The sequence below is a fragment of the Microplitis mediator genome, chromosome 5 (assembly GCF_029852145.1).
Source record: "Microplitis mediator isolate UGA2020A chromosome 5, iyMicMedi2.1, whole genome shotgun sequence".
In the NCBI taxonomy this organism is placed as follows: domain Eukaryota; kingdom Metazoa; phylum Arthropoda; class Insecta; order Hymenoptera; family Braconidae; genus Microplitis; species Microplitis mediator.
The window spans coordinates 9,703,679-9,725,766 of NC_079973.1; the positions used below are offsets into that span (position 1 = coordinate 9,703,679).

Here is a 22,088-nt window from a genome sequence, read left to right on the forward strand (position 1 = left end):
GGATTGTTATGAGGTTCGTCAGACAACTCACTTATAAAGTGCGTCTATAAACATATGTGGGACCCAGTACGAACTGGTACTAACACTAACATGTGCAGTGGTGGATTTGTTGTTAACTTTTTATTGTTTTTATTTATGTTATAGCTATAACGTCATTTTTTGACATTTTTTCGTATACTATTAAGGGACCGGAATTTGCATTTTGGCCCGTTTTGGCCCCTTTTTAAGGCCTATAGCTCTTTGACTAAGACTCCACGGCTTCTTTCAATTGCTGTTATCATTTTCTTTTGTCGGGGGTCGCCCTGAACGCGCCTGAGCAGTTGTCGCCTTATAACTTGATATTTTGATATTTTTTTTTAAGATTTTGCCGCTGAAATCAGCATTTTGGCGCATTTTCGAGGCCTACAGCTCTCCTATTAAGACTCCATGGTTTCTTTTTATTGCTCTTATCATTTTTCAAGCGCAGGGGATCGTATTCGACGCACCTGAGCAGTTGTCGCCTTATAACTTGATTTTTATTATTTCTTCTTACGACTGAATTGCCGGAAATAGTTGCCTGCTTTCAAGTGAGATGATATTTTTATAATGAATATTATGTGCTTTTTGTAACCGATCGATTACTTAATTACGGTATAAATTCATTTGTTACCGTAAGCTTATCATGTTTGTTACTCTTAAGAAATTGTTCGTTATCCCGTTTTTGTTATGAGGACGAAACTCTTTTTTTCTGTGTATGGTTGCGAGTATAGTTGGAGCAGTTGGAGTATACTTTTAGAATTATACCAAAAACATACTGATATCATACTCAAATACCAGGTATATTTTAGGTATTTTTTCGTTATAACCGAATTTCCTAGGGTTGTATCTAAATAATGTTATAAAAATATGAGCATTATAACCTCAGAAATATTATAATGAATTCTGATAGACAGTTTTGATGGATTAGTCTACTACTCATCCTCTGTTTCGTGCGTATTTCGTATTTCACGACTATGCATTAATATGGACATGGAAGTGTCCACACATATAATATGTGTTATTGCCACTGAGGAAAAAGCTTTTTTGTCATGTATTTTTTTTATACAAAAATATTAAAACTCTTTCGAGAGTTTAAATACACTGTAAAAAATCACCAGGGTAAGTCCAAGCGGTGTAGGTGTTAAAATTATCGGTGTTAAATTTACCTCCGAAAGCGGTGTGAAAATAACACCGCCACCGGTGTAAATATTCTGTACCGGTGTGAAAATAACGCCGCCACCGGTGTAAATATTTTAGACCGGTGTTAAAATAACGCCGCCGCCAGTGTAGATATTCTTTACCGGTGTTAAAATATTTTATTTTGTCAATATTTTTACTTACTCGATCACTATACTAGTTGATAAATGATATTTTTTATTAATTTTCATAAAGAACTGATTTTTTTTGTGTTTTATAATCTGTAAAGTTAATACTCCAAGCGGACGCAATCTACCCTCCTTTCACACCGGCAATACCTCGCTTTTACACCGGTGTATTACTCCTCGTACACCGGTGTAATTTCATTTTTACACCGGGCGGAGTTAAAACGAGTCCATTTTTAACACCGCTCTTTTTACAGTGTAGATAAATTAGCAGAACAAAGTCATAGCTTGTGGAAATTCTAACTGAAAGAATTATTAAGTTTGTAAAAAAATGTAACTACAAACTTGTACAACATTTGTACAGATCTTTAAACAAAAATGTATTACCGAGCATGGTTGCTGGTCCCAGTACAGTTTCTCTTTTGTCACCGAGACATGTTGCTCACTTGATGTATTTTTCCCTAGGGAAAACCTTCTCGTTACGGATGAGAATTCTGAAGCGAAGTGAAATACAATACAATGTATAATAACCATATTGTTGTAACTTATATGTTCGTCGTTCTCAATGTTTACTGTACACGGCGAATTTCCAGTAGTTTCACTGCCAAATTTTATAGAAGAATTCACATTTAAACATAGCAACTTAAAAAAATTATTTAATTCATGTTCAAAAATAAAAATTTTGTTCAATTGCTCTGTTTTGATGGTTGTTACTGTACACAGAAAAAAATGATTTCTTGGCGCAAGAAAAATTTTTCATTAAGAAATGGAAGCAAAAATTTTCTATAGAATTAATTTCTTGGCCCAAATACGTGAGTGATCGGGTACTATCTCTTATCTTATATCTTACAAAAAAAAATTCAGCTCTAAACTAAAAATATTTTGTCAATGAATACCGCAAAAAAATCAGTTAAACACTTAAACCAAACTCCAAAATTGATTTCATAGAGAAGTTATTATGGATGAAATACATCATCATTATATCTTACAATACAGTTACACATTAAAATTTTCACAGTTTAAAAAATCACTGCTGCAAAAAAACCTAATATTAAAAAGACAAGTCTTCAGTGCGAGTCATATATTTCGGTGCGAAGAATAACTCGACAAAATCTAAAAAAGGTCCACGCGGATAATCCTTAAAAAAAAAAAATTTAATTTGTTAGATTGACACTTATGTGTATATATTTAAAAATGGTTTGGTAGTATCTTTCATCTACTGTCAAAACATCAAAATGCATAAGACGAGTCAATTTTTTTGAAATTTTTATTTTCCTTAGTATTGCTTATATTAAAAATCCACTAGGGATTTGATTCAGTCTTATTTTGTCTTTAATTCTATTGGAAAGCTATCTTTAAGATAGATTCTAAGAAAAATTTTTCTACTAGTATTTGTATTGTGATGCGCTGGCAAACTGTAAGCCACAGAGTAAGAAGGCGGGAATGTATTGTTCATCGAACAAACAAGTTTAAGTAAAAGTAACTTGTTCTACACGATCAATGGACAACAGTAGTAGAAATATCTATTTTTCCAAAGGTTTCAACTTTTGAAAAGATGTATATACGACGTTTAGATACTCGAGCAATACTCTTGTCATTGAAGATAACACAAAAATTTTTAAAAATGCAACTATATCGAATAACTTTACATAGAAAACATTTCCTTTCAAAAATTACCTGACAATTTGAAGTATTTCAGAGAATATCTGATGGAATAATATCAAATGCAAGAGTGATATATATTTTGTGAACTTTTAGAAAATTCGTAATCGATGTAGAGGAGGGAGGGGGGGGGGGGCAAAGGGGGTAAGGCAGGCAAAACGGGGTACCCTCAAAATTTCATAAAAAAAAAATTTTTTTTGCCTTCTTACCCATCAATGATGTGAAATGTAATTTTTTTTAATGCATATTACATATAAAAGATTTAATTTAATGAAATTTGATCAACTTTCAGAATTTTTTTTTTCTATAAATAAAAATTTTATTTTTTAACGGCAGCTAAAAATTTTGTCTATTTATTTATTTTATTTATTTATTTATTTTCAATCGTAAGGTTTGACCTCTTTCGATCATATACAAAATAATTATTACATGTAGTGAAAAGCTTAAATTTATAATTTGTAATCTATAGTTTATAACTTATAACACATAACCAGACTCATCTCAAAACTCAGACTCAATTCAAATCACTCCAACAGACTTTTAACAGTTCCATACTCATAAATATTATTATCCATAGTTCATTCGATTCTTCTAAGTCGATTAAATAATTAAAGCATCTTTGACGAAATAAATCTAGTGATTCTGATGACGTAATCTCAAATGGAAATGAGTTCCAAAAAGTACAACCTACTACAATAAAAGACTTTTGATAGCAAGCTGTATGTGCAAAAGGGACCTGAGGTGTATCCGTTCGCAATGGATTTCTACGTGAAATTACATTAGATCTAAGTTTTAGTTGATGATTAAATAAACTGAGTCTCCCAAGACACAACACTTTATAAAACTCACATGCAATGAGGTATAATCTTCGATTCCGTAACTTTAGCCATCCTAAATTACGCCTGTGCTGTGATAGATGTTCATCGCGTTTAAGACGCAAAATAAATCTAACACAATTATTTAACGACACTAAAAGTGATCTTTCAAGATCATAAGTTAAATTAGTAAACACACACGCACGGTAATCGTATATCGGAAGGATCAGACTGACTATATAAGTCTACGCTTTAAATCTAAATTTATTTACCTTGAATATTATTAAAAACACAAAGATTTAGCGTATTTTAATTCTCGAAAACTAAATATTTCCTTAAGTACCCCCTTTTGCCCCCCCCCTTCCCTAATCGTAATCAACATTATTTTATAATCTCATAAAAGCATTAATTGTCAAATATCGTAATAAATATTATAGTTACGTGTGGTAGAGCTTACTCCAAGATGGTGTTGATGACATCTCCTTACTCCAACTTGTAGTTGCATACATAATAACTACAGCTGCTGTTGTATTACAACCACAACTTTTTTTTTGTGGAAATAATTCTCTGTAAGTCACAGAACTTGAAAGGTGAACTTGAGTAAAAAAAGACATAAAATTACTTGAAATTCTGAATTTATTTACTTTATATAAAAAATTAATGTAACACTTTTGTAGAAATGCACGAAATTTACAATTCAAAGTAGACAAAATCAACTCTTTATGTGCTGAAGACGATTTTTTTTTTTTTTATTCACGTTTACCTTGCAAACTCTGTATCTTGAGAATTATTGGTCATATACATTTGACTCTAATAATAAGAATTTTTTTGTAGTAAAAATTTCATATCCTACAAAAGCTAATTTTTTTTTTCTAAAAAATTTTTATAAATACCAAAAAATTTATCTCAAAACCTTGAGATCTGTTCGAAACTGTTTGAAAGTCGGTATATGATAATATACGGTAATTTTTAGATCTTAAATTTCTAAATTTACGTTAAATCTAATCCATATTTCGGAAGCCGAATGTCTTTTTTTAAAATTTCACCTTTTGAAAATACTTTTCGAAAAATTCAACATTCCTTTTTAACTTTCCTTTTCGACACGCCTTTCAGTTTATTTTATTTTATTTTTTTGATTGATTCATTTTTCTTTTCATTTTCCTATCTTGATATCTATTTTATTTCATGTTCAGTTGTGTCCACTTCTTATAGTTCTTTCAGTTCGAATACCAATCAAGAGCTTTTCGTATAAATGATCGATGACTCTATTGTAGTATTGGCAGAAATGCATGAGGACTTCCCCTACGTTCTGTGATTGTATAGGTGTATGATATAGGACCGAAATAAGGGAAAAGCGTAGTATGAAAAAAAAACCACAATTACTTTTGATATCGATTCCGACATTATTAAAACTTATCGAAAATGATCGATCCGCGACATGACATGGTATGACAAAAATATCTTGAGTCAACTATTGAATAGAATTAACATATTCATTGATCGTATTTAATGCATCAAAATATATCGCAAAAAGAAATCCTTACAATTTATACTCTGTATTTTCTAAATAATACTCTTTAAACATGAATTACAGTGAAAATAAGTTAATATTCACTAATTCCAAGTGCAAATCGAACCACTAATTTCAAAAAGTGGTTCGATTGGCATAATCAGGATCAGTAAATATTCAATTATTTCACTTATTCATGTCTAGAGAGTCATTTCAAATTTTTTTTTTTATTTTTCTCCAGATAATGCATATCGTTTAACGACAAAAATTCTCGAAATTGAAAGGGAAAAAAATTTTATCTCTCAAACGCGAATGAAAAATTGAGTAAGCCCTTGGTGTATCCGAAATACGGTAACTTACTGAAATCTACTATATATCACTCTAAAACCAAGTGTGTTACAAGTGTATTATTTTAACATACATTAAATGAGTTCCATGTTTATAAGACCATAAGTAAACCTATAATTTTTTAACTTCCCGCTAAGAAAATCGACGATTTTCCAAAAATTCGAGAAGTTATTGGTTTCACCCCGATTTTCAAAAACCGGGTTTTCATCATATGTCGACATTTGAAGGTGCTAGGATGCTATTCTGACATTTTCAGAGCGATGTCTGTATGTATGTATGTATGTGTGTGTGTGTGTGTGTGTGTGTGTGTGTGTGTGTGTGTTTTTGATGAATGGACCGATTTAGATAGTTCTTGCGGCATTCGAAAAGTATCTTCTGAACTTATATTTTCAAAAAAAATTTAGACCATTTAGTCAAATAAACTCTGAGATATTTAAGTAATACGAAAAAAAAAAAAAATTTTTTTCGTTTTTTTTGGATATTGTGAAAACTGTTGGATCGATCAATTCCAAAATCTAATTAGCTCTAGAACTCGATAAAAGCTTTCGATTGCCACCAAAAACGCCTCAATCAGATAATCCGTTTAAAAGATATCGTCGACGAAAGAAACAGTAGAAAACGGTTTTTTGCAAATATCGTCGAAACGACTAAACCAATCATTCCCAAAATTTTATCAGCTCTAGACCTCAATAAAACGCGCCGATTGCCACCTCAACCGTCTTAATCGGATAATCCGTTCGAGAGATACCGTCGACGAAAGAATGAAAAAAAAATAGTTTTTTCTTCGTTTTTCGTGAATATTTCGGAAACTATCAAATCTATTGATTCAAAAATCTAATCAGCTCTAGAAATCGATAAAAGCATCCAATTGCTGCCAAGAACGTCCCAATCAGATAATCCGTTCGAGAGATATCGTCGACGGAATAATAAATGTAAAATCTATATCTACTTTTTCCATTGAATAACATCATAATTACTAAACAGAATTACTCAAAACTAATATGTTCTTCTTTATATAAGTCATTGGAAGTGACTGCATAAAAATCGTCATGTTTGCTCATATCACAATATACTTACACGATATAGATACAACGTATCACGTAAATACTTATTTTTGAGCTAATTATTGAACATAATTGTAAATAAATATACAAAAAACGCTCATTCATTCATTATTTTGGATTCTAAATTTTTAAACTTTAACATAAACCGTAACCTTTTTGAGCTTGAAAAGCTCATAAAAAAGGGAAGCAAAGGTATAGTCGAGCTCGAAAATGTATTTATACTAATGTTCTCGAGCTCTTATAGAGCTCGAAAACAGCGGGAAGTTTAGGGGTTGGCCTGCAGGGTCAACCGATGCCCAGATTTTTTCATATAATTTGCGTTTGCCGTTTTGCTGTTATGTGGCAAGTGTGTTAATTTTGACTTGACACTTGGTTTTAGAGTGACTAGGCTTCAGTACTTGTATCCATGATTCATAAAATTATTTAGTCTAATTTCTTATAATCTGAATAATAAAAATTACTTTTCGTAAAAGTATTTATTGTCAAGTGAATTACAGTCACCCATTTTTTTGTAATTTTTCTACGTTTTGACAGATGTTTCTATTGCCTGAAACAGCTTTAAAAAATTATTTTTTCCGTATGTTACTAACGTTATACGATAAAGTGTCAACTAAAGAATGGAAGATAAAAAGAAATGAAATTATTATGAACGTACGATCCATCACGCGCACATTGAATGGAGACACATGCAGTTTTTTTCATTGGTTGTTGACGCCCACTTATGATCACGTGGTAGTGACCAAGACACGCCTTATTTCGTTGATTTACACAGGAGAATGAGGGCCTTACCCTGGAGTGCGATAAAAAAGGATATAGTGTTCGTCAAGAAGTAAGAGAAAGATGAAAAAAGGGGATTCATGGCGAAAAGGTGTTCTTTGAATGTCCGTCCTCTCCAGTGTTCTCACCTGCGCCAGGCTACAGTATACGTCAAGAACTGACGCCGAACGGTCATGATAAGTTGTTTTTGTTCTCATCGATACTCTGATCCGTGATGAATAAACGTTTGTATTTTTATTGGTGATACAGCGATATAAAATATTAAAAATGTGAACTAAAAGTGATAATTATTTTTAAAAATTCTATCATCAAATGATACACTGTGTAACTTACAACTTTAAGAAGACGTTCATGATCTTTGAAAAAGTCAGTAGAAAAAAAAAATAATATTAATGTCATTATTCAAATATGAGGATGATGAGGATGGATTTAGGTATGTACGGGACTTACAATAGCAAGCCCGATTCCTATTATAGTTTTCAAAATACTATTCATCTTCTATCAACTCCAGATGATAACGTTCGGATAGTAGAGCCTCCAGAATCCGCAAGTCAACATAATTATTTACAATCGACGGTTATACCATACACGTCAACGTCATCTGATGATTTTATGAATACGGAATCCATTTCAACTTCCGAAGTTTTATCTCAGATGTACTATGCATCACCATCTGGTACACAACCCGAAGAAGGTACTGCTATAATATCTTCTGAAAATGGTCTCAGTTACACTAATTTAGATTGTACTAACTACTCAAATAGTCAACATCAGCAACAAGATATGTTATATCATAATGATTCATTTCATCAAATCTGTAATCCAATCGAAAATTTTGACCAAAAAGATAGTCAACAAATTTCGTCAAAAATGTATCAGCAGACTATCACCATACAACTTCCTTTTAATACTAAGTCAGATTATGAACCATTTAATCACTCTCAATCTAGTCAATCTTATCATTTTGATAGTGGATATCAAATAAGTTCTTCAAATCCATCAAATTATGATGATCACGTTTCATCATCAGAAAATACTCTGCGATTAAGTACTCAGGTATCGACTGTGTTCAAACAAAATGAGTGTTCTGGGCAACCGATGGGGCACAACAAAGATAAAAATTCGGACCTCAAGTTATTTCGTCCAAATCACCAACATACCGAAAATAAAAATTATGATCAAGTCTTCTATCAGTATCCTAACCGAACTCAAGATCGTTTCTGTTGTAGACCACAACAACAATCAACTCACATACCAACTTATAAGTGGATGCAAGTTAAAAGAAATATTTCTAAGTCTATTGGTATGTATAGTTTATCATCTTTGAACCGAAAGTAAATGTACCGTTATAATCTGATTAGTTCGAAACGGAAAACAAATATCGTTTTTAGAGGTATATTGTGTGGTTACATTAACAATACGCCTTAACTATACACCCTTGTAGGAAATGACGACGGGTCGAGGCTTGGCCCCAATACTTACTAAATTCAAGCCTGGCCCAAGCTTGTTTGAGTTATCGGGATGATAACTTCATGTCAGGCCTGATACTCTATCCTGGCCCAATATATCAAGTACCAGTATTGTGTCGAAACTGCATCTTAATATTGTCCCAATATTGAATGTCAGTAATGTGCCAAGACTGCATTTACACGGAGAAATTATTCTCGTTTGAAGTGATATGTGGTATCATAATAAAGCCGGACCATGTTGGCCTACTAAGTTTTGATATAATCTTTGTCAATTTCACTATAGCCATAGTAATTTCCAATAGGTGGTCAACATAAGTCCGGCTTTATTATGACACCATATCATTTCAAACAAGAAAAAGTATTGGCCCAATATCGAGTACCAGTAATGTGCCAAGACTGTAGCTAAATAATAAATCACCCATATATACTTATTAAAAATAAATTGAAAAAAAAAAATAATTATATCAGTAGACATGTGCGTGATGGTAATATATGAAGGTAAATTTGGATATAGAGAAAACGAGTAAAAGCCAATGAAAATAATTTTTTTTGCATTTGCTGGGTCTCGAACCTGGTTTTTTATGGCTGCTAGACAAGTCTCTTATCCACTAGGATGCGAGGATTTATACATATAGAAGCTGGAGATTTTAATATATAGGGGAGGGTGGGGCAGAGCGGCCCCCATGGGGCAGAGCGGCCCCCCTGAAATTTTGACCAAAAAAAAAATTTTTGGTTTTTCGACTAATTACTATAAATCCGATATGTTTGCGCATTTTTACCCCTACGCAAGACATTTGGGGCAAAATGGACAAGCCCAAAATTTTGAAAAAGTGATTTTTTCATATTTTTATCGTCAAATTAAAAAAAAATTATTATAATTCCATATTTCTAGCCCTACGCATAACACCTGGGGCAAAATAGATCAGCCGAAACTTCCGAAAAAATTATTTTTTCATATTTTTCGGCCGTTTCTCTATGTAAGAGGCAAATTTGGTCACTAAAAATTTATAAAAATAAATTTTTTTTTTTAGTTGATAAATTTTTGAAATAAAGTAAAATTATAGAATTGATTTTTTTTTTTTATTAAATAACAATTAGTAATTAAGGTAATCGAGAGTGAACGATTTTTTACGCTTTAAAAAATTTTTTTCAAGTAATATAAAACCAAAAATAGTTGTCAAGAGAAAGAAATACATTCTTAATGATGAAAACAATATAAAAAAAAAAAAAACGAAAAAAATAATTTTTTTATCACATTTTGAAGGGGGGCCGCTCTGCCCCACAAAAAAAAAAAATTTTTTTTCAGAATTTTGGCAAAATGTCCATAAATTTGTTCGAAATAGGACAAAAGTAAAGTGATCTTATGGTTGAAAGCCACAAAAAATAATAATTGGCTTAGGGGGGCCGCTCTGCCCCACCCTCCCCTACATTACATGTGCATGGTATACCATTTGTTATTTAGCTATCTTATAATTATAATAAGATATGTGAAATTTTAAAATTATATAAAACCATATAATATTTACTATAGTATACTATAGAAGTTGTTTGAACTCAAACAAAAATAAAATTATTACGAACTCGAACAAATTTGATAGAAAATTGACTCGTAGGCCGAGACTAGTAAACCAAGGCTCGATAGTCGAAGATTCTCTGGTTCTTGGGCCAAGACTGGCGAACTAAAGCTCGGTAGCCCAATATTCTGCCTACACAGAAAAAACAGTTAACTTGGCTCAAGAAAAATATTGTCTTCTGAATTTTCTTTCTTTTGATTCAATAAAAATGAAACACTTGATTCAAAACCATTTAAATATAGTGGAAACCTAAACATGCAAACATGCAAATAACCTTCTCAATAAGACAATTTATAGATAAATTGAGAAAAATATAGATAGCCCGAACTGGGAATCGAACCCAGACCATATCGGTATCGCGCCGAGTGCTCTACCGGTTGAGCTATCCGGCACTATACTACACCCTGAAACCAAGTGTGTACTCGAAATTAACACACTTGCCGAATAACATTGAGACGCCATAAGCAATCTATAGATTTTTAACACACCGTGAAACTTGTTTTAAGTGACTACAAAAAACTATAGTTTTGTTTATTATGGCCTTAAACATAGAACACAGTTAATATGTGTTAAAATAATATACTTGTAACACACTTGGTTTTAGAGTGTATATTCCGTTCAATTTGATCTCGAACTTATTGAGCCACACCGTCCATCGTACGATAATACACCATTTTGGTTCAAGACAGTAAATTCTCTTGCTCCAAAAAAATTTATTTTTGAAGCGAAATTGAAAATTTCTTGGTTTAAGAAAAGAAATTCTTGGCTGAAGAAAATAAGACATCTCTCGCCAAAAAATCAAAGTTTTGAACGATAAAAAGTTTACTTGGACCAAGAAACTTTTTCTTGCCCTAGGGAAAGAATTTTCTTGCTCTAAAAAATAAACGTCTTGATTGAAAAAAAAAAAAACCCTTAGGCCAAGAAAAAATCTCTTGGCCCAAGAAAAAAATTCTCTTGCTCCGAAAAATAAATTGCTTAAGTGAAAATAAAAGTTGCTTGGGCCAAGAAAAAAAAATTTCTTGCTCCAAAAGTTTGCTTCTTTAATAAAGACTTAAATTTTTCTCAGTCAAAAATTTATTCTCTCTCCAAAAGGTTGACGTGTTGATTTTTTTTTTCTTTATCTGAAATGTATTTTTTTGTTTTTTTATTTCTAGAGAAATTATTCAAGAAAACATTAATATTAAATATTAAAGTCATGATGTATTATAGGATATACTATAGTAAAATCCAAAACGGTACTTGTCGCTCTGTCAAATGACAGAGGAGTACTCGAACGAAATCGTACTGAAATTTGGAATATAACAATTCTAGTTTATCTTTCTTACCAGGGACACTACAAATGATAGGCGCGATCTCGTGGCGAGCACCGAACTACTCCCGCTGCTGCTGCCTAGCACCGGTGACTTTCCCCTTCTCCATATCGATCTTTTCTCCCAAGAAAATTTTAATTTCCCGCTAAGAAAATCGACGATTTTCGAAAAATTCGGGAAGTTATGGTTTTCACCCCGATTTTCAAAAATCGAGTTTTCATCAAATGTCGACGTTTTGAGGTCCTAGGAAGTTATTCTGACTATTTTCAGAATGATGTCCGAGTGTGTGTGTGTGTGTGTGTGTGTGTGTGTGTGTGTGTGTGTGTGTGTGTGTGTGTGTGTGGATATGAACGCTCTAATAGTATATTACACACCTATAGAAGTAAAGTAAGAAATGTCTCAGATCACATGTAATTGTTGGCCGAGGCGAAGCCGAGGTCAACAAACATGTGATCTGAGGCTTTGTTATTTACTTCCCGAGGATGAGTGTATACTATTTTTCTGAGGTAAGAAAAGCTTTTTAACTAATGAACCGATTTGAATGGTTAACGTGGCAATCGAAAGAGCTTGTTGGCCATCAACTTTCCTGAAAATTTGAGATCATTTGATCGAGTAGACTCGAAAATATTTGCGAATAACGGAAAAAAAATTTTTTATTTAGTTTTTTATTGATTTCTCAGAAACGAGTTGAACGATCGACTTCAAAATCTAATCAGCTTTAGAACTTTATAAGCTGCGTCGAATGCGACTTCAACCATTTCAATCGGTTAATTTGTTCGAGAGATATCACTGGAGAAAGAAATGGTGAAAAACGGTTTTTTTCCAAATATCTTCGAAACAGCTGAACCGATCGATTCCAAATTTAAATCAGCTCTAGAATTCAAGAAAACGCGCCGATTGCTACCTCAGACGTCAAAATCGGTTAATTACTTCAAAAGATACATAAAATGTTATTTTTCCAGATAAATCAAAATATAATGTGCTAAAATGTGTCTGAAATCATACCAGTTCTTTCTTTTTCTAATCTCTTTCGATCATCATATAATGTCATGTGACTTGTTCTTTAGTTTTAATCATATTGTCAGCCAAAAATTGAAAAAACCCAGTTTTCAATGTTTTTCTCGGATATTCCAAATATTGTGGCTCTGACCTAAATCAAAACTCATTCAAATCTTGATTTTGATCACTGACATTGATTTCTGCCTCAATACATTTATTTCATAGAACATAATCGGAAATAAAAAATTAAAAGCCGCTTTTTCATGAATGATTTTTGATTCTTAACTTTTTAAACTCTAGCATAAAACGTACTTGTTAGAGGTTGAAAAGCTCATGAAAAAATAATTGCATGTAATAGCATTCTCGAGCCTGAAGAGCTCGAAAATATATTCACAGTAATGTTTTCAAGCTCCTTGAGCTCGAAAACAGCGGGAAGTGTTGGGACTGGTCCGCAGGGCCAACCGACGCCCAGATTTTTCTTACAAGGGTATATACTAGACTGTTTCTGTAACGAGACATATGTTATATTGCTCTGACAAAAACGACGTTAGATAATAATTATACAAGTTCGTAGTCCTGCATGTTGCAAATTTTATCACATATTTCATAATGTTTATTATATCTATGCGATATATGGTAGGTAAAACTATGAGAATCGGTTGAGTTTGCGGGCCAGCCGGTTCAATTTTTTCGATAACAATATCTCTTAAAAATTTATCCGATTTTGATGGTTAATACATATACTGCATTTCTATATATATATATATATATATATATATATACTAGGGTGGCGCAAAAAAACCGATTATTTTTTTTTTTTCGATCTCGCATGAAAATTTGTTGGTTTACGATGTTTTAAGAAGCCTCTCCAAAAATCAGCTCGATAAAAAATTTTCAAGAGGTCGCTCACGAATTTTGAAAATATCGAAAATGGTGGAAATTCGGATTTTTATTTCTAAATTTTTTTCTTTCTCGTGGCAGCAATAGTTTATATTTGTAAAATTATAACTATGCTGGAAATTTCAGCCCAAAATTTAAATATTTTAACGGCGCTCAAGAATTTTGAATATTAACATAATATGTACCTAATAGTTTGAATTAGTTTTTATATTTTTTTATAACTCAATTATTGTCATTTCACTTAAATATAACTTTTGCATAGCCAAAAATATACAAGACAGTCTTAAACAATAAAATTTGGCAAGTTTTGAATAAGCGAAAAAACCTACAGAAGCTTTATTATTAATATTTAAGGGTCGCTTAAAAACGTCCAAAAGACAGTATTCGGAAACATTCAAAATTCTTGAGCGAGGTTTAAAAATTCAAATTTTGGGCTGAAATTCTCAGCGTAGTCATGATTTCATAAATATAAACTATTGCTGCCACGAGAAAGAAAAAAATTTAGAAATAAAAATCCGAATTTCGATGATTTTTGATATTTTCAAAATTCATGAGCGACCTCTTGAAAATTTTTTATCGAGCTGATTTTTGGAGAGGCTTCTCAAAACATCGTAAACCAACAAATTTTCATCCGAGATCGAAAAAAAAAAAATAGTCAGTTTTTTTGCGCCACCCTAATATATACATACACTTATCCAAAAAATTAAAGGAACAAGAAAATTTTATAAATTTTTAGTGATTTTTGGAAGGCTGTATTTTTGTGAAAAATGATCATATCGAAAAAATGAAAAAAGCAAATTAAAGCTTGAAATCTCTTGTTTGAAGATCTTCCAGCAAAATAATTTTTTGAGCTACGGTTTTCGCGGAATCATAAGAAATAGGGTGAGACAACATTTTTCTTAATTTTTTGGCTTGGTTTTTTAGGTCTACGGGGCCGGGAAAATTTTTTTCAAAAAATCCAATTCATGGCTCGTTTAGGAAATTTATTCAGCTACAATTTGCTTTTGTTTTGTTTCTCTGTACAACAATTTGCTGCTGAGATATCAGCCTTCAAATGAAAAAGGATCCTTTTGTCTTTGATTATCGATATCTCAGTAACTAATGGTCGCACAGTAATTTAAAGGACAGTTTGAGAAACTTGAATAAATTTCCTACAAGCTCCATTTTCGATTTAAAAAAAAAAAATGTTTTTTTCATCCGTCATATCAATTTGAAAAACCCACAAAAAATGGCAAGTTTTCTTCCTTAAATTGTGTGATCATCTTCAAAGTGAAAAAATTATTTTTTTCGGATTTTCTTTCATTTTTGCGTTAGTTATTCAGTAAATGTAAGGTAAAGAGAAAAAAAATTAAAAATTTCCGAAAAACGACCCCCCCCCCCGAGTAAAACGTAAGAAAAAAAAAAGAAAGAAAATTCTTGTTTTATCTCGTTTTTCGGAAATTTTTTAGAATGTTGAAGTAATTCAATAAGATTCTTTACACTTCGGAAATCCATTGAAAGCTTGGGAAACGGAGATAGTAGAAGACACTGGTTATAAACCTACAGTTAATGAACCAGAGTTTTTTCTTAATGACGAATGAACTACTGATGGAGAAAATTTTTAAGCCACGAAAACAAGTTACGGTTCGTTTCATATATTAGTAAAGTGGAAAGTAAAATGGCCAGTATATGATGGCAATTAAAAACCGTTGGAGACATCAAATAACTCAGGGTGAAACGTATAGAAAAATAGTAGCTAGAATTTGTGCTTACACACTGGAAAATTTTAAAGCTGCTATAGATGCAAATATGATTGTATTTGACACTGATTTATAAAAATGGGCTTTGCAAGCTAAAAATTTAATTGGAATTCGAAGATGTTTATTTTTAAGCATCTAAAAAGCGGCGAGTAACATTCACAATAGCTCATCGTATAGTATCCAGAAAAAATCTGACCAAAGTGAATTTCAACTAGAAATGCATTCAGAATGTTCTTTAGCAGTAAAAAGGTGAATAACAGGTTGAATTGCTGGTAAAATTGATTTCATCAACAACCCACAGTCATGCTGTACAACCAAGTATATCTGCAGATCGCGGACTCTTATTTTTCCACTTTTTTGGTCTAGGAAGAGCCAAGAGGAAAATTTTGTCCATTAGTTGAATCAACCCTTTTCAGCACAGGCAAAATATGTGTAATCGCATCTAAAACTGAAAAGCTCACTTCAGGTACATAAAGTATAATACTATTCTACAAAATGTTATAGTATTGAATATTGTTATAAACATTATTTATACTTCTGTTATTCAGATCACCTTAAAACTTGGCTAAAGCACATAGTTTTTCCGAATGTTGATCTCGAAAGTTTATTGTTGATCGATTCATGGACTGGACATTGTCTAGCTGCTATAAGTGCTGCTGTCAAATCCTCTGATAAGGATGTGGAAGTGATGATTATATCGAAAGAAACAACTAAAAATTTTCAACCATTTGATGTTTCGGATTCCGAAGATGGAAGAATTTTGTGTAACACTCTTTTCTAACAGTGTTACTATGATGAGTTGTGATTTAAATTTACACTCAAGAAATAATATTATCAAATTACGGTCACTTACTCATAATCAACTGTCTATTCCAAGATTGTGATGGTAATCTTTTTAAATACTCTTGGTTGAAAAGTGCTTACACGAATAAGCCACACGAATTCGACAACCCTGTCAGTTGTGCTTTCGGGAATCAATATGTAAATCCAGAACGCAATAATATCGCGATAATCTGTTGTTCTTAGTGTGAAAGTCTTTATGTCTAAAATCTTTGTTTGATCAGCATTATAAATGTAGCACTTTTATAATAAATATAAGATTAATTAATGTTCTCATAATATACATTATGATAAGAAATTTCTAAATAAAGTCTGAAAAATAAATTGAACAAGGTTATTAAAATTTATTTTATCTTCCACCTGATGACAACGAATAGTATATTTGATATTTTTATTGATATATACATATATACACTAGCCGTCGCCTACAGCTTCGCTTGCGTATAGATTATGTGATATTTTGATTGTTGTTGAAAATTTCAATGAACCCCTCTCGGAGTTGATTTTCAGAAAAATACCAGTAATGGTGAATTCTCGTAAACGTATAAGGAGCGTTTGCCATTTCTGACCCCCCCCCCCCCCTTCCTTCTGTAAAAGAATAGTGATTATAGTCGAGAATAAAAGAATCAAGAAAATCAAGTACTACTTTTGAATTAATTTAAAGTCATAGAATAAATCACCAAATATTTTTGAGCTTAATAAAAAATGAAGGAGCTTTTTTAAACTCATAAAAATAACTATATATTGTTTCTCTATGTAAAATAAAAAAAAATGTTTTCGGAGGTGCGTGCGAAGGCAACGGTTATCTGACGAGGGGATCTCCAAGCACGTTGCGTGTTCAGATTCAAGCGAGCAATTGGATTTACCACCGACTGACCAGTACAATTTTTTTACTTTCTTCATTTTTCAGTAGTTAAAATTTTTAAAATAACTTAAAGTTAAATAAATATTGACTGAATTTATTAAAATTATCTCGAGACAGTAAATGAGAATAAGAATTAGGGATGCTAAATTATTGAAACCACTAATTTCCTAGGAACTATGCGCCTCAAGCAGATCTTTACACTTGTATACTTTTTACACTTTGTTATCATAAGTTCTCATTACTTTGTGTATTATCCTTATTTTCATTCCTATATTATTATTGATTACTGCAAAGTATTTGCTACACTGTATATAGTTCCTGTAAAATATCTTATATATATTCATTATCCTTGTTTACATCTATATTAAGATAATAATTTTAATAGAATAGTAAAGACGACTACGATATTGTTTTCAGAAAAGTGAAGGTAAAGCGGCCGCGGTTATAAGATACAATAAATAGTAAAAGTACGTGTATCGTGTGGTAAATGCAGGCATTGATTCTAGGAGAAAAATTGAGATGTTTGCATATTTAAATTTTACTCCGCGTGATAAATATCGAAGAGATAATCAGTTTTTACTCAAGATATAAATGTCCATATTAGAATGGCTCAAAAAAACTGTCAATTTTTTTTTCGAGCTTCACGTGAAAATTTAATGGCTCAACATGTTTTTTATATTACCTACATTAAAACTGAAAGTTGAGGAAACTATTGAAAAATTCGATAAATTTATTTTCAAAAATAACAAGACGACATTTAAAGATCAATATTTCAATATGTTCCTCTAAAACCTGCGTAGAAAAGATTGGAGTGAAAAACCAAAGATTTTGAAAAAAAATTTTTAATTTTAGAGCAACCTCTAGAAAATTTTTGATTAAGTTATTATGAAAGTTGAAGAGGCTCTTGAAATTTTTCAAACTAACATTTTTTCATGTAAAGCTTCAAAATAAGAAGAAAGTTAAAAAAAAATTTTGCCACTAATATATATATAATTTCTTTTATAAAATAAGATAAAACTCAAATCGTATTACATAGCGCAAATATTATTCGTATGTCAATAAATATGATAACTAGACCTATGACGTAACGGTGTATTTATATATGTTTAGGATAGTTAAAATAGAGAAATTCAACCATATAATATTACAATAGAAATGCGTAGGTAAACATAAGATTAAATCGACAGTTAAAATCCGAAAAAAACATTGATGATGATGTTCATTACAAACACCGATTATTTTCGATCCATTTTGATTTCTAAATACGAAATTTTCGGAAATAAGCAATATAGTACTTTTATTGAAATTTAGTCATATGAAAAAATTACTTATGATAATTAATTTTACTTTTTAAATGTGGACTCAAAAGCATTTTTTAAGTTATAGATGATCCATCCACTTTGTCGCTTAACGAAATATTGATAGTAAGATTATTGAACCTAAAAATGACCTTTTAAGGTGGTCAAGTGAAGGGGTCCATTTTACACCTGAAAAATTGTTTTTCCGTTGAAAATAAAAAAAAATTCGTGCCTTAAAATTTGATAGTATCATCTCGCCTACTATATGTTTCAGTCTATTTGAGATATCTGGTGTTTGAGTATATATTTAATTAAAGAACAATCAAATAAACACTTGGACAGATAAAGCGAATGTTATAATAATATTATAGAAGCTATCATTTGAACGTAATACTGATTATAAAATGTAATCAATACAGTGAATGAAATAATACTATCGAAACTTTAGAACACAAAAAACATCCATTGATGAGATAGTAATTTTTGGTTGTAGTTTTCATATAGAAATCAATCAATCACAAAAGATGTATAAAATAAAATAAAATAAGATCATATATTGATATGTTACGGGTTAATTTCAATCTAGTATGAGCAATTAGGAGTTTTAAAATTACAATATTGCAGGACATTTTCAACTGTTGATTGTCTATACATTTCGGATAACTTATAATAATAAAATTGTTATAATTTAATTCATAGAACAAGTTATACGCAATGGTTATCGTACCTTACATGACATATGAGAAACTATCAAGATAAAGAGCATCAGGTTCTTTTGGCCCGTCAACATTTTAATTGACTTCACATATCACTGTTAACATCGGCTCATGAATTTCGATTGGCGTCATGCTGTCGGTTTTACTTTTTCATTTTTTAAAGATAATAATGAATATATTAAATATAAATTGGAAACTTTACAATAAGTTTTAGACGTAAAATATCTGCGATATTTCATATAACTTTTACATGTTTTTTTTTTTTTGGGGTCTTTTGTAATGAAAAGATTTTTTTATCGTTCAAATTAACTGTATTTATTTTAACTACTATAGTTAATGTGGATATTTAAAATTGTCACGTGAGAGAGAATTAGCACAATTAGATTAAATATCGATGAAAAATTTCACATTGGTTAAGGAGATACCTGTAGTAATTCATATCCAACAAAAATCAGGTTTCCTTTTCCATCAATTAAGTAAGTCAAGATGACATGAACTAAATGGTAGAACTATTCTAGAAACTAATTGGATGAAAATATTAGTATCATCTATACATTAATAACCGTTTTTGTTTCATTATGCTAATTATTAAAGACTAGTTCCCAGAACTTATGCTTTAGCAATAATAAAAATACTTGTTTAATTTATATCATTGAACTTGTCGTTTTTATTTCTGTTCCAGCTTCAAAAAGTAATCAAAATAAAGCTGAACTTGGACATGTTGAAACTTCTAGTGCAGCTTTTATATCTATTTATACTTCACCATCGTCCACTCCTAGAAATTGTTTAAATGCACCACTTAATGGGTTATTAACTAATTTCAATAATACTGGACGTACAAATTTTACAAACAAACAGTTAACTGAATTAGAAAAAGAATTTCATTTTAACAAGTACCTGACAAGAGCTCGAAGGATTGAGATTGCATCAGCTTTGCAACTCAATGAAACACAAGTTAAAATTTGGTTTCAAAATCGACGGATGAAGCAAAAAAAAAGAATTAAAGAAGGACTTATACATAGTGATAATCTCAATGTAAATTCAACTATAAATTCACAGTTTGGCGGTGCACGGAGTAATACTAACTCACCTATCGAATTAGAGGGACTTGAAAATACTGGGCCTTCTACATCTCAAGAGTTGAATAAAAATGTCTGAAATTTTTGAACTCTAGTGTCTCAGGAATAAAATTGTGAACAAGCATAATAATTTGACGTATGGCCCTTATGAGACGATAGTCAATAAGGAAAAAAAATTAATTTCTGTATTATCTTTTTGTGTTCCATAGTAATAAAATTAAAAAGAAACCTTTTAAAATATCTGTATATCTAGATTCACTTCTCATAAAAGGTTTGAATTGATCATTAATTTTAAGTCCATTATTTACAATATTTATTTTATTTATTAAAAAGACATTATGAGAAGAATGATTTTTATTGATTTGATTTACTCGTTACTTATTTCATGATCCTCCATGGTAAAGTTTTGTTCATCACCAGTGATCATCCCTTACACAGTTAACTCTTTCGCGTAATTGTGACATAAAAGTGACGTCACGCAGTACCACACTTTATGGTACGAAGCGAATTGTACGTGCGAGTCATGTGTGAATCGTTATTTTACAGTTCTTTACGTTAAAAGTTTGATGTAACTTATATACCGAATATGCGTCATCATGATCTTCATTTGAATATGACTTATAAGCAGTGATGTAATGACGACGTAAAGTTGTTCAAGGAACAGTGACGCCGGTACATTTACGCCATCAAGTAAAACTGACATCGTAATTTTGTAGTCAATAACTTATGTATAATAGAATTTAAGGACGTGTGCTGTAAATATTGCATACAATCATATGTAAGATTATTAATACTACAGAACTGTATTATAATTTATTATAGTTGAGTCCGCAAAAGAATGTAATTTTTTTCCCCACCATTTTTCTACAATTATCGTTACTGCGCATGTGCCCTAGTGTAAATATATGTCCTTCAAAGAAGCCAAGGAGCGGGAGGAAAGAGCATTCTTTTGCGGAAACAATACTGGTGGATTACTAGGCTCGAACCTGGATCCTTCCGATTATAAATCCTTGCTGCTATCTACTACGCTGACCCACGTAAATGATCGTGTATGAATAAATAGTATAATTATTGATAAGTTTTATATAGGCGGGAAAATGAAAAATGACATGCATAAGCTGATAGTAGAAACTTTGAGAGGAAAACCGGCAGTAGAAAATAGGATTAAGGGCTATATAATAAGCGATAAGAAAAGGAGAGTTACGAGAGTGGTGGTGTTAGAAACGTGTAAACACATAATGGATGAATGGGACAACTGTGATTTTCAAATTAAGGAGTTATACCAAAGCATTGTAAAATATGTAGTAAACAAATTGCAAATATTCTGTAAGAACATGCAATTAAATAAAATTATTATTATTATACTAAACTTATTACTTGCAACTGAAAATTTATAATGCATTACAAAAATAAATTTTATTGCTCCCCGTCACCTTGGTTACGGCCATAATTTTTTTAAATATATACTTAATAAAGTATAATTATGAAATTAGTAAATAAAAATTACTAAAAAATGTAATAGTTTAGATAATCGCAGGTATAAATTATGAAATTCAAAAGTATTTGTATTCGAGAATTTCGAATTACTTGAAATAATTTCAAATCATAATTTTTTAAATTTAAAAATTGAGAGTTTCGAATCTTTGTATAACGTTGAATGATAATTGTATGATTCAATACAATTTCCAAGTACTTGATTATTTCAAGTAACTTTAAATCATGTTTCTCTATTATTAGAGATAGTTTTTAATCGAGGTTTATATTAAAAAAAAAAGTAATATAT

At 31.1% G+C, this 22,088-nt stretch overlaps 1 protein-coding gene across 1 annotated transcript; it reads left to right on the top strand.

Annotated features, from left to right (window-relative positions):
- The first annotated feature begins 7,411 nt into the window (after nt 1-7,411).
- LOC130668060 (homeobox protein LOX2-like) lies at nt 7,412-21,755 on the top strand. The gene is made up of 2 exons (XM_057470065.1): nt 7,412-8,819; nt 19,909-21,755. The coding sequence occupies exons 1-2, from the start codon at nt 7,925-7,927 to the stop codon at nt 20,382-20,384; spliced, it is 1,371 nt and encodes a 456-aa protein (XP_057326048.1). The 5' UTR covers nt 7,412-7,924; the 3' UTR covers nt 20,385-21,755.
- The last annotated feature ends 333 nt before the right edge of the window (nt 21,756-22,088 follow it).